At 42.7% G+C, this 12,012-nt stretch overlaps 1 protein-coding gene across 1 annotated transcript; it reads left to right on the top strand.

Annotated features, from left to right (window-relative positions):
• The first annotated feature begins 566 nt into the window (after positions 1 to 566).
• slc9a6a (solute carrier family 9 member A6a) lies at positions 567 to 11,986 on the top strand. The gene is given in 17 exon segments (XM_068715059.1): positions 567 to 975; positions 1,937 to 2,136; positions 2,758 to 2,835; positions 3,025 to 3,101; positions 3,279 to 3,391; positions 3,745 to 3,850; positions 5,510 to 5,651; positions 6,154 to 6,259; positions 6,414 to 6,502; positions 6,637 to 6,750; positions 6,965 to 7,076; positions 7,282 to 7,435; positions 7,721 to 7,751; positions 7,847 to 7,932; positions 8,230 to 8,335; positions 8,526 to 8,781; positions 8,784 to 11,986. Coding segments are annotated over 17 exon segments (2,139 nt in total). The 5' UTR covers positions 567 to 680; the 3' UTR covers positions 8,858 to 11,986.
• Positions 11,987 to 12,012: the final 26 nt, after the last annotated feature.

The following is a 12,012-nucleotide window of genomic DNA, read 5'->3' as shown; positions in this document are numbered from 1 at the left end:
TAATTAATTCCCATCTTGTACTTTGTATCGCGAGATTTTTTACACAGACGAGTTTGTGGCGGGGAAATAACAACTGGAAAAACATTAAAAAAAAATAGATGATACTCAACTAAATGTCACTTATTTGAAAAACTAATTTTGATTATAGTTAGCTGTTTTTTCGTAGTTGTGCTTAATGTATTGTAAATTAAACAAATCCGTCATCACAAAAACGCCTTCGTATCGTTACATATTTGGTTTAATTTAAAACTGTAATCTCGCATAAGAGCCAAATTGAACTGAACATAACAGAAATGCATATATTTATCTCACTTCCTGTTGAGAATGATGAAACAAATACGATTTCATAATAAGAGTCCTCAGCTGTAACTAATATGATCCGCTATGGAAATGTTTCATGAAAAACGACAAAATCAATAACTTAAATCCACACACAATTATTTACGGTACGATCTGTTTGGTCAAGGTGTATTTAAACCAGCGACACCCTGTCATGGTGCTTTTACACCGAAATAAACGTAGTACACTTTCTAGAAAAAGATAGTTTCACTTCCGGGCCGGAACCGACACCTCTGTTGCTGTCGTCTTCCTGCTCTCCCCAGTCCGTGAATCATATTAGCACAAAGTTTGCTTTTATATCTACGACGACATTGCAGCATTTGAGCGCCGAGTGGCCGAAAATGGTGTTTAAATGGACTGTCAACGGTGCCAGGAGGGCCACGAGGACGCTGTGGCTGCTCGTGCTAGTGAGTCTGTCTGTGAGCATCTGTGTGTGCCGAGCATCTTCACCTCAGGAGGAGGACAGTGCCATGGAGAACATCGTTACAGAGAAGAGGGCAGAGGAGAGCCACCGGCAGGACAGCGCGGACCTGCTCATCTTCATCATGCTCCTCACCCTCACCATCCTGACCATCTGGTTGTTCAAACACCGGAGATTCAGGTTCCTGCACGAAACTGGACTGGCGATGATTTATGGTGAGATGCTGCACAGCGTGACTGAGAGAATTCATCAGTGTCGTCACTGTCGTTTTGATCTAATAAATCGATTTAAATACGATTGCGTGTCGAGATCTGGGTGCATTCGTCCAACCTGACTAAGTTGCTACGTAGTGGCGCATTTTAGGCACCGAGCTTATTTTACGGTAATATGAACACCTGGCTGCTCGGTTTTTTGAACATTACACACAAGCAGCTAAGTATGTATGGCCACCGTACCATGAAAAACCCTCAAAATTTCACTTCTCCACTCTGTGGTCTGGCAAGGCCGAGGATGAACGTGCTCGAGGTGGACGTCATGTCGAGCAGGCTGCACACTATGTGATTGACTGATCCCTCCTTCACTCAGACACCAACACACACACACACACACCTTCCTGCACCTGATAGGACACACACTTTAGGCCACCACTTCCCAATCTAATGTTCTATTCTACGTGTGTCTATTTAAACGTGTCCAGGTTTTATTCAGGCAGGCTAACCGGCTTGGCCTACTGGAGCACTTTAAATGGCACAGAGCCATCGTGAACCGTGGTGGCATTTTACTGCTTGATAACAGTTGGCATGTACAACCTGTGCTTGATTGTCAGCTGCTGTACTTTGCGGTTACTGTATTTGTGTCAGGTTTTTGGCGACGTGTCACTCGACTTCTTCCTACAGGTGTAATCACCTGTTAAGTCAGAGTAATAGAGAATTCCTCATCTAAACACAATATTCCTAATTTGTCTGGTATAATATAACCGGACCATTCATTTTCTATCATTCTGTCATGCAGCCAGGCTTTGTACTCCTGCTCACCCCCACATTCACCCCCTTTAGTGACACCTCCTCATCAATGTTGGCCTTCCTTTTTCTTTTTTTTTTGCAACCATAGACAGCTTTAACATTAATCGCCCTCTCCCCTCTGTATCCTCTCCGTCTTGTCTTTATTCTCTCCCAGGCGTGCTTGTCGGCGCGGTCCTGCGTTACGGCATCCACGTTCCTCGGGACATCAGCAACGTGACGATGAGCTGCCACGTTAACGCCAGCCCCGCCACGCTGCTGGTCAACGTCAGCGGCAAGTTCTACGAGTACACTCTGAAAGGAGAGATCGGTGCCAACGAGGTGAACGATATACAGGATAACGAGATGCTGCGAAAGGTACACACCGTCAATAGTGTTTGAAATGTTTCATTATGTCTGACCACAAAGACTTACTCCATGATTATACTGTAATGTCTCCACATTACTGTACTATTACTATAGATCTGTCAACAGGTTTGAGGTTTTTCTGCTGGTCATGTTGCAACTGTACAAAGTAACGTCCAGTTTGAAGACGTTACTTTCAGCTCTGGGAAATTAGATTACATTACATTTTCTCCTCAAAAGTATTGATCAATTAATCCAGAAAATCTGAGAATGGAAGTAATAATTAGTTGCATCCTTAGTAAAATATATTATTTGGTTTTGTATCTTCATGCAGCATGAATTCTCCACATCTTCTCTTTTTTATAGAAGCCTGATAAGGAACTTTTATTTAAAAAAAGGCTTTTTACTGCTGATGAAATACGTGTCAGGATGCTGCCCTCTGAGAGATGTACTATAATATAAATAATATAAACGTTTTAAATGCTATTATAATGCCGACTGTCATGTGAGCTACTTCATGCTGACACAAATGTGTTATTTATGATCTGTCAATTTATTAAATTCATCCAATAATCCAAGTATTTATCAAACAACTTTCTCTCTCTTTTGTTTAATTCTGTAATGTGATCTCAGGTGACCTTTGACCCTGAAGTGTTCTTCAATATTCTCCTCCCACCCATCATCTTCCACGCTGGCTACAGCTTGAAAAGGGTACAGTAGTATTTTAGACTCTCTCTCTGCCGTTGCACAAAGACAAAATGTGAAAATGTTTAACACATTTGACTCCTGATGTCCTCTTTTGTTAAAATCCACATTTGTACGAACGTCTTGAGAGACAAATGATGATTATAGTCCCGATGCAGATCAGGTGACTGTTGTTCAATCGTTTTTGTCTTTCAGAGACACTTTTTCCGTAACATGGGATCCATCCTGGCTTATGCCTTCCTGGGGACAGTTGTTTCCTGTTTTGTTATTGGGTAAGAATATTAATTTGCCAAAAAAAAACAACACAAATACGGCCACAAAAGAGCCAACAGCAGAGCAGCATTCATACATGTCAATTACTGTGGCGGTAAAGTTCCCTTAATGCCACAGAAGTCAGTGTTGTTTATGATGATGATGATGGGCAAAACCACCTGCTGTTGCTCCATCAGGCTGCTGATGTACGGCTGTGTGGTGCTGATGAAGCAGGTGGGACAGCTGGCTGGAGACTTCTTCTTCACCGATTGTCTGTTCTTTGGAGCCATTGTCTCAGCCACCGACCCCGGTATGTGTGCTCCATCTCAGTCATTCAAGTTGCTTACAAGTAGCTCTTATTGAAACCTAGATTCACTTTTATCTTTTGAAATGTTAAAAGCCTATAGCACACATTCCAGCAAACAGGACAATAATAATGATAATAATAATGTGTTCACTGGAGAAATGACACACAACACAAAGTACAACTGACCAATTCCAAAATTGCAGTTTGTTCATTTATTTCCTATTTTTACGAAGTACAAGTAAAGGTAATCTATATGTTAATCGTTCACATAAACATTCACAGTTTTACTATGGAGTGTAGAATTGAAACGCGGCTTCGGTCTTGCTCGGTGATGCGTGTCATTAATGGCTTCACAGTGACGGTCCTGGCCATCTTCAACGAGCTGCAGGTCGACGTGGATCTGTACGCTTTGCTGTTTGGAGAGAGCGTGCTCAACGACGCAGTGGCCGTGGTTCTGTCCTCGTGAGTCCTCTTAAAAAAAAAAAAAAAAAAAAAAAATCACATCACACTCAAAACCACGAGTCTGCATCCATCCCAAACCAGCCTGAATGTGCCCAGAGCCACGGCAAAGTGCAAGTCATGCTTTTTCGTATCGATCAGCCAGTGACCTTTCAACTAACCTAATAACAGCTTCTCATTAATGCCGTGCTAAACACTCATCTGTTTCCCCTCCTCCTCTGCATGGGACTGTTTGTTGTTTCCACAGAATTGTAAATTATAATAGCAGGCGAAGTGGAGGGGCCGGTCCCTGTGGAGAGACCCAGACCAGCCCATTGAGCGGGTGAACTAAGTAGAGCGTGGCTTTGTGTGCCTTTTGCGGTGCCTTGGGACAAACATGACGAATCAACGGCCATTTGTTTTTTAGACTCTGCCTTATTCACCCAGAGATCCAGAATATTTATTTATTTATTCATTTATTCTTTGCTGTTTTTGATGTTGTGAGTCAGCGACAGACACATTCCTATTATTTTTGAAGATTCTGTCTTATTAAAAGAGCCAAGAAGGAGGCAGGACGCTTAGAGACAAAATGCCTGCTGATTTGTTATGCGAGTGGTGAGCGTGAATTTATCACGTTCAGTTTATTTTATACTAAAATAAAATCCCTCGCGTCCCAAAAAGCTATTTGAGCCACGTTTGATGAGAGCTATCATCTTGTTCTTTTTATTCGACGTTATTGGGATTCTTCAGTGTTGCTACTCAACTACCAAGTGACACAAAGTTGAAGTATGAAGGAACAAGTTTCATCTTCTATAATAAGAAACATCCTGTTCAGTGCATGGTAGCTGCAACACGGATGTGTCGATGATGTAGTTGTGTTGCTGCCTTTGGTAAGCTGACATTCATTCTCATCACATTTTAAATTGTCTGTCCACACCATTTCAAAAAAGCAGACTTAAGTGCAGTATCACTTCATTAGGACTAAATTCTCTCAGAGGAAGGAAATGGCTCCGTCGTCTCTCTTTCTTCCCGGCAGGTTTTCCACCTTTTTAAATATGTAACGGCTCGTAACGACAGCGTCCACTTTCAAGTCCCTTTCTTCTTTTCTTTGTTGGTTGTTCCAGTAACGGCAGGAACACCATAACATTTAGTGATGTATCTGTTGCTCCACCCCTGCACAGGATTTCTGAAAGCACGTGTCCCTAGCAGAGAAAGCTTGACCTCAAACTAACCTGCATGCAGTCTAACGAATGGATTACATATCTCTACTTATTTCCACACAGTGATATCACATCAGCACACGTTCATTCAGCCACTTTGTTATAAGTTGAGTACTAACACTGAACTACCCAAATAGAGTGAGACACTCTTTTGTTTCTCCACATTATTCTGCTTTTCTCTTTATCTTAACTTGCATGAGTGAGAGTTTTTTTGCTGTGAAAGCCTGCTCTTTATCAACAGAAGCAAAATTAATGAATATTATCAAAAAACTAAACTACAGGGGGGGAATGTGCATTTATACAGACTATCTACAGTACATGTACTGTAGATCTACATTTACTGTGTTCTAGCTTTAGTTTTAGTTTATGACCTTAATGTGTAACTCTGTAAGCCTCCAGTCTCCAGTTATTAATCTTAATGTTTGACTTGCTTTACTGTCTCGGTGCGCTTGTGTTATTCCAGGTCTATAGTAGCTTACCAGCCACAAGGGGACAACAGTCACACGTTTGAGGTCATGGCGATGTTGAAGTCTTTTGGGATGTTCCTCGGAGTTTTCAGCGGCTCCTTCGCTCTGGGAGTGGCCACCGGGGTCGTCACTGCTCTCATATCTTTTTTTATATTTATTTATTTATTCATACATAAGAAAAATCTTTTTCTAAATCTTTCCCAAGAAGACATGTAATGAAATGTGAAACACATCCGCTGGAGCATGTTTACAAAGCATATTAAGTAGTTAAATGTTCAATTAAGTCTGAATTTGTTACTCAGTTGTTGGTAATATTCAAGTGTAACCATTTGATGAATCGTCTTTTGTAAAAAAAAAAAAAATACTACGTCACTAAAATAACTCATAACAATGAGTCGATAATGTGACTTGTTTACAATGTATGCTTCTTGTTTGAGGAATCCTCTTGAAACAGGCGAGTGACAGTATTTCTATATAAGGACAACTGCTCCATCAGAAGCCGTGAGTCAAAATCACTTTGCTTTGGAAACGAGATGTTTCCAGATTCACTTGTTATGAAGAAAAGAGAACTTGTTATGAAGTTATAATAAGAATTCATTTTGTAGTGTCTTCGTTAAGCTCCTTGACTTCTTGTCCGTACGTGACTAAGTTCACCAAGCTGAGGGATTTCCCGCTGTTGGAGACGGCTCTGTTCTTCCTCATGTCATGGAGCACGTTCCTGCTGGCTGAAGCCTGTGGCTTCACAGGTAACACACACACACACACACACACACACACACACACACACACACACACACACATTTAAACATAGCTGTAGTTTAATCTGCTGCCATTCTCTAAGAAACGGTCAGATAAAGGAAGTGGTTACCCTGTATCTCTGTCCCTCCTGGTGTGTTGCAGGCGTGGTCGCTGTGCTGTTCTGCGGCATCACTCAGGCTCATTACACCTTCAACAACCTGTCTCCTGATTCCCAGGACAGGACCAAACAGGTCAGACCTGGACTACAACCACACTACTGCTCATTCTCTTCTTTTTTTTTTTTAATGTCTGTGCTTTTATTTTGACGGTTAAAAAAAGAGGTTAAAGGTGGAGTTTATCAGTTGATGTTTCTCTTGTGTTGCAGCTGTTTGAGCTGCTGAATTTCCTGGCAGAGAACTTCATCTTCTCCTACATGGGTCTGACCCTGTTCACCTTCCAGAGCCATGTCTTTAATCCCATGTTCATCGTCGGAGCTTTTGTATCCTTTGCGTGTGAAACAAAGACCGACTCTGATACGACCCTTTGCGACAACTGGCTATTTGCATGTTAGCACCAGCGTAGAGGAGGAAAGTTCCCACAGTATTTACAACTAACCGCCGAGAAGCAAGCGGTACTGGATTTAAAGGTGCGGTAAAGGAGACCTCACTAGCTCTCTGTTTTGTTGTCCTCTCCTTAACCTCGTTCCCACTCAGGTGGCAGTGTTCCTGGGGAGAGCTGCGAACATCTACCCGCTCTCGTTCCTTCTTAATTTGGGACGACGCAACAAGATCAGATCCAACTTCCAGCACATGATGATGTTTGCGGGTTAGTGGCACACAGATAGAAGAAGACATATATTGTGTATATTGTAATGCTGTATTAAATACATAATAGATTAGATTAAGAATAAGACGGGTTTTTTTAGGCTTTTAGACCTTTTCTAATTTCTTGCAGCTCACTGTTAGTAGATCAAAAAAGATAAGATAAGATACTTGTTTGTGAGTAAAATTCTCTGCGCTGTTCTCTTCAGGGCTGCGAGGCGCCATGACCTTTGCCCTGTCCATCAGAGACACGGCGACGTACGCCCGTCAGATGATGTTTTCCACCACTCTGCTCGTGGTCTTCTTTACAGTTTGGGTTTGTGGAGGTGGCACCACCCAGATGTTGTCCTGCCAGCGTATTCGGTAGGCCTCTCCCTTCACCCATCTAACCCAGACAAGCTGCATTTGCCATTAGCATTGGTTGGAAACACGCCGCGGAATGAAAATGTACTTTATCAAACTCCAAGAATCATTCAATACTGATGAAGCTCTGGTGAAGGCTTGAGGCTGTTTACAGTACGACCACCTTTACACGCAAACTTGCTGCTCAGGAACTCGCTAAACGGGGGAAACACGCTTCACAACTCTGCTCTACTGCGACGGTTTATAACTGCTGTCGGTTTACGTGTGTTTGTCTTCCTTTAACAGAGTGGGAGTGGACTCTGATCAAGATAACCCTGTAAGTGCGGCCCCTGTGAAATCCTTATTGCTGTGATGTGACTGTAAAAAAACCCCACCTAAATTGCATTTTTCTGTGTTTTTTTTTTTTTACAGGTGAGTATCGCTGAAGACTCAGAGAGAAGAAGCACCAAACAAGAAAGTGCCTGGCTTTTCAGAATTTGGTACAACTTTGACCACAAGTATCCTTTGGCAACAACTTTTTAATCAATGTCATAACCATCATAAAACAACTGCTTGTAGCATCAAAGCTGCTCCAGTGCCGTGGCGACTACTGCAGTTCACCGTGTCAGACAGCAGAGGGAGCACCATGTATAGACTTAAAGACAAATGACCTCTCTTTATTGGCTGCGTAACTTAAAGGTCATTCATGTATTTTAAGTGAATTAAATGACTTAAGGTTTGAGGAATCTTTGAATGTGTGTTGCTCACTCTCACTCTTCTCTGTAATGCGTCCTTGACTGGAGCCCCCTCTCCAGCTACCTGAAGCCCATCCTGACTCACAGCGGCCCCCCTCTCACCGCCACGCTGCCTCCCTGCTGCGGCCCCCTCGCCCGCTTCCTCACCAGCCCTCAGGCCTATGAGGTCAGACACTGGTTCATACGGAGGCTATTTCTGGCTGAACTGTGTTTTGTTAAGATTTATCCAGAATTAAACGATGGAAAATGTTTTTATTTTGATGAGTCGTGAAGCACAGAGGTCCAGACTTTTATTGCTAAATCCTTTGCTGTATTCTGGTTTGAGTATCTGCATCGTTCCTCTTCCCCCTCACCAGAATGAGTGCCAGCTGAAGGATGACGACTCTGACCTCATCCTGACAGACGGTGATATCAACCTGACCTACGGCGACATCACAGTCAACACGGATGCGTCGGGTTCCCACACGAGCGGCGGTCTGGCCTTCGCCGGCGCCGCCGCCGCCGCCGCCTCCTCTGACGACTTGGACAGAGAGTTGACGTGCGGAGATCACGAGCTGGTGATGAGGGGCACGCGCCTGGTGCTGCCCATGGATGACTCTGACCCGCCCTTTACGGACCCCCACCACCGCTTGCGGATGTGAAGAAAGTCTTTCAACGCAGACCCAGACAACCGTCCGACTCTGACTGACCCAAGCTATTGAGCAAACGACCAGTACCTGACACTCCTCCGCTTCTTTTCCCCTTTTGCTCTTGCCTCATTCCTCTTTCCCCCCCCCACCCACACACACACTTCCTCAGTTACATATCCTCACTTCCTCTAGTGGGAAATCACTGTCTCTACCTCATTCTCGCTCTCGCTCTGCTCGTTCCCACACCTCTCTGGCACCTGCTGCCATAATTGTAATATAGTCTTTATTTATTTGCAGGGTTTTGTTGGTATACAATTGAAAACCACTTTCTCTTAGTTTTGCTTAAAGCTGTGTGTGTGTCAGTCACCTTACTGTAGCATTGCACAGAGGTCTAGCAGCATGTGATAGTGTAAATGCAAGTACCGACCACTAGCTATTTTCTGGATGTACAGTATATCACAGAGTACTATAACTTTGATATGCATGCTGAAGATGCTCGCTCTTTTCTTCTTACGGGAGGTCGAGGGCTTTCGTGTTTTGGGTCTAACCTTGAATGTTGCTGCCTTCTCTCTGCGCATCAGAGGCATGCTGACCCAGTGGACAACTTTACTGTACATTTTGTTACAATCAAGTGCCTGGGAATTGTAGTTTTAAGCCTGGCAACCCACACTGGATCCGCTCTTGGAAGCAAGGCCACTTCAGGATGGGCTGTACAAAGAAAAAAAATACAAAAAATACAAAAAACTAAACCGACACATCTGTCCATAAGGTAGCAATATACTCAGTGGGTGTTTGGGCTGTAAATATTGTGTAACAAGCTGATGCAGTGACAGTTGTGGATCTCTCCCAATGACCTTTGACTGTGACACACACAGAGGGACGTCACTCCTTCTTTTAGACGCTGGTGTCGCTCACAGCAGAACGAAGGGCTGTTGTTCCCAAAAAACGAGATCCAAAGGAGTTTTAAGAGAGAAAGATTAGTGCCATCTCTGTCCTGCGTCGTGACATTTTGTGAAAACTGAATGCAGACGAACTTTAAAGTGTTTTTGTATTATTTTTGCAACAGAGCTAAAGGACTTTGAGCCGAGTCACACATTTGTCGTACACATTCAGCTTTGACCATCCATTTTCTATTACAATCGTGCATTAATGTCGAGGCTTGTCATTAAATGAACCTGAAGAACACACAGACACATGAACTTGACACTAAAGGAAGTTGTTATTGGTACAAATGTGGCAAACCAGAGAAATAATTATCTTTCTAAATTTTATATATATATATATGAATTTATTAGGGCTGCAACCGATTATTATTCTTTTATCAATTAATCCGCTATTTTCTGTGTAATTGATTAACTCATTTAAATATCTTGTTTTGTCTGATCAATAGTTGAAAACCCAAAGATATTCACTTTATAATCATGGAAGACTAAACAGAAAGAAGCTGGACGCGGTGAACGTGAAGGTGTTGTTTTTAATTTATCAATTCATCGCTGATATGATACGTTGGAACTGTGGCAGTTCATCATTCTGGAAAATAGAATGAACAGAATAGAACAACAATGGAACAATGTGCTGGATGTTTGTCTCTGCTGTCCCCGATAGTGTCCTCGAGGGGTTAAACAGGAGCCTCGTACTTTCTGAATTACTTGGATGCATTTAACTCGTAGTCTCTCGTCAGGACTTTTTGTGAGCGCCTTTCTGTGCGGAGTGTAGCAGCTGTTAGCGCGGCTTTAACAGGAAGTGTTGATAGGGCGTCACCGTGGCGACGCTGTGTTGATGCGGACGGAAGCCAGAAAACACTTTGAACGCGGTGACTAAGTTCAACGCAACGGTTTTGTGGTTAATCGTCTTGGTGAGAAAGAAGAATGTTGGTTGCATGCAAGAGGAGGAGGAGGAGGAGGAGGATGATGATGATGATAGGGTTTCAGAAAAGAGTGAAGAAATAGATGATGAAAGAGAAATGGAGGTGTGTGTGTGTGTGTGTGTGTGTGTGTGTGTGTGTGTGTGTGTGTGTGTGTGTGTGTGTGTGTGTGTGTGTGTGTGTGTGTGGGGTACGATACAGAGGTGGAAGGAAGAGCAGATATATCTCTTTTCCTTCCACGGTTATCTTCTGCTGTGCAGGAACTTCTTATTGAACGTGTTTTTTTTTTAATCAGGCTTGCTTCTTGACACCAGATCGTCCAGGAAATGATTTATTCTTTCTACCATTTATACTTTTAGTTTGTTCCATTATTTGAATTTTATTTTGTGGAAGGGTAAAAGAAAAGTTGAATAATTGAAAAGTGAATAATTTGCACTCATCCATGAAGAATGTTTTATTGTTTTGCTCTGATCTTTTATCCAACAGCTGCTTTTATATTATTTATCTTTATGTTTAGGAAGGTTTTGGGAGAAAAAAAAGAGCAAATTCATGTGAGTTTAATGAATCTTGAATGATTGTTCGGTTGGTTTATTGATGTTTCTTTGTAAAGAGTCAGTTCCACATTTCAGTGGCAGCAGAGATGTTTAAGAGTCCTTTTTATATTGCTGTTCCATGTCATCACTTCACCATTCAGGTACTGTGTGTGTGTGTGTGTGTGTGTGTGTGTGTGTGTGTGTGTGTGTGTGTGTGTGTGTGTGTGTGTGTGTGTGTGTGTGTGTGTGTGTGTGTGTGTGTGTGTGTGTGTGTGTGTGTGTGTGTGAACGCTGTTGCCATAACTTCTACAGAGCATTAATCATTCATCTTCCTCTGATGGTGGGGAGACAAAAATAGAAAAATATATACAAAGCAGAATCGTGTGCCGCTGTTCTTCAACTGACACATGAAATAATGTGAAATCTGCAAAAAGCTGACGTAGGTTTTGGTGTCTGCGTACTACTCTGCCCGTGTAGTTTTGTTTCTCTCTGTTCTCTGAATGGTGACTTGTGATAGGCTTTGATCATTGGAAACCCTGTCTGAAGTAGCTGACCAAAGAGGCCTGCTGTGCTTTGTGTTGTCAGACAGTTCACTCTCTCTTTATACTGCAAACTGTGTGTGTGTGTGTGTGTGTGTGTGTGTGTGCGTGTGCGTGTGTGTGTGGGAGACGTTGTGTTCTCTCTCTCTTCCCATGTTGCAAGTACTGACTGTTTACATCTGTGTAAATATACTCTCACCTGTTCATGTGCGTGCAACGGTTAATAAACAGAAGCCTGTGCTTTTGATTGAAGCCCTCGCTCTGATGGCCTCCTCATT

Source organism: Cebidichthys violaceus, unplaced genomic scaffold (genome assembly GCF_023349555.1).
Source record: "Cebidichthys violaceus isolate CVI_PGR_0920_01 unplaced genomic scaffold, fCebVio1.0.p SCAF_2, whole genome shotgun sequence".
Classification (NCBI taxonomy): domain Eukaryota; kingdom Metazoa; phylum Chordata; class Actinopteri; order Perciformes; family Stichaeidae; genus Cebidichthys; species Cebidichthys violaceus.
This window is presented reverse-complemented; position numbering and strand designations above follow the sequence as displayed.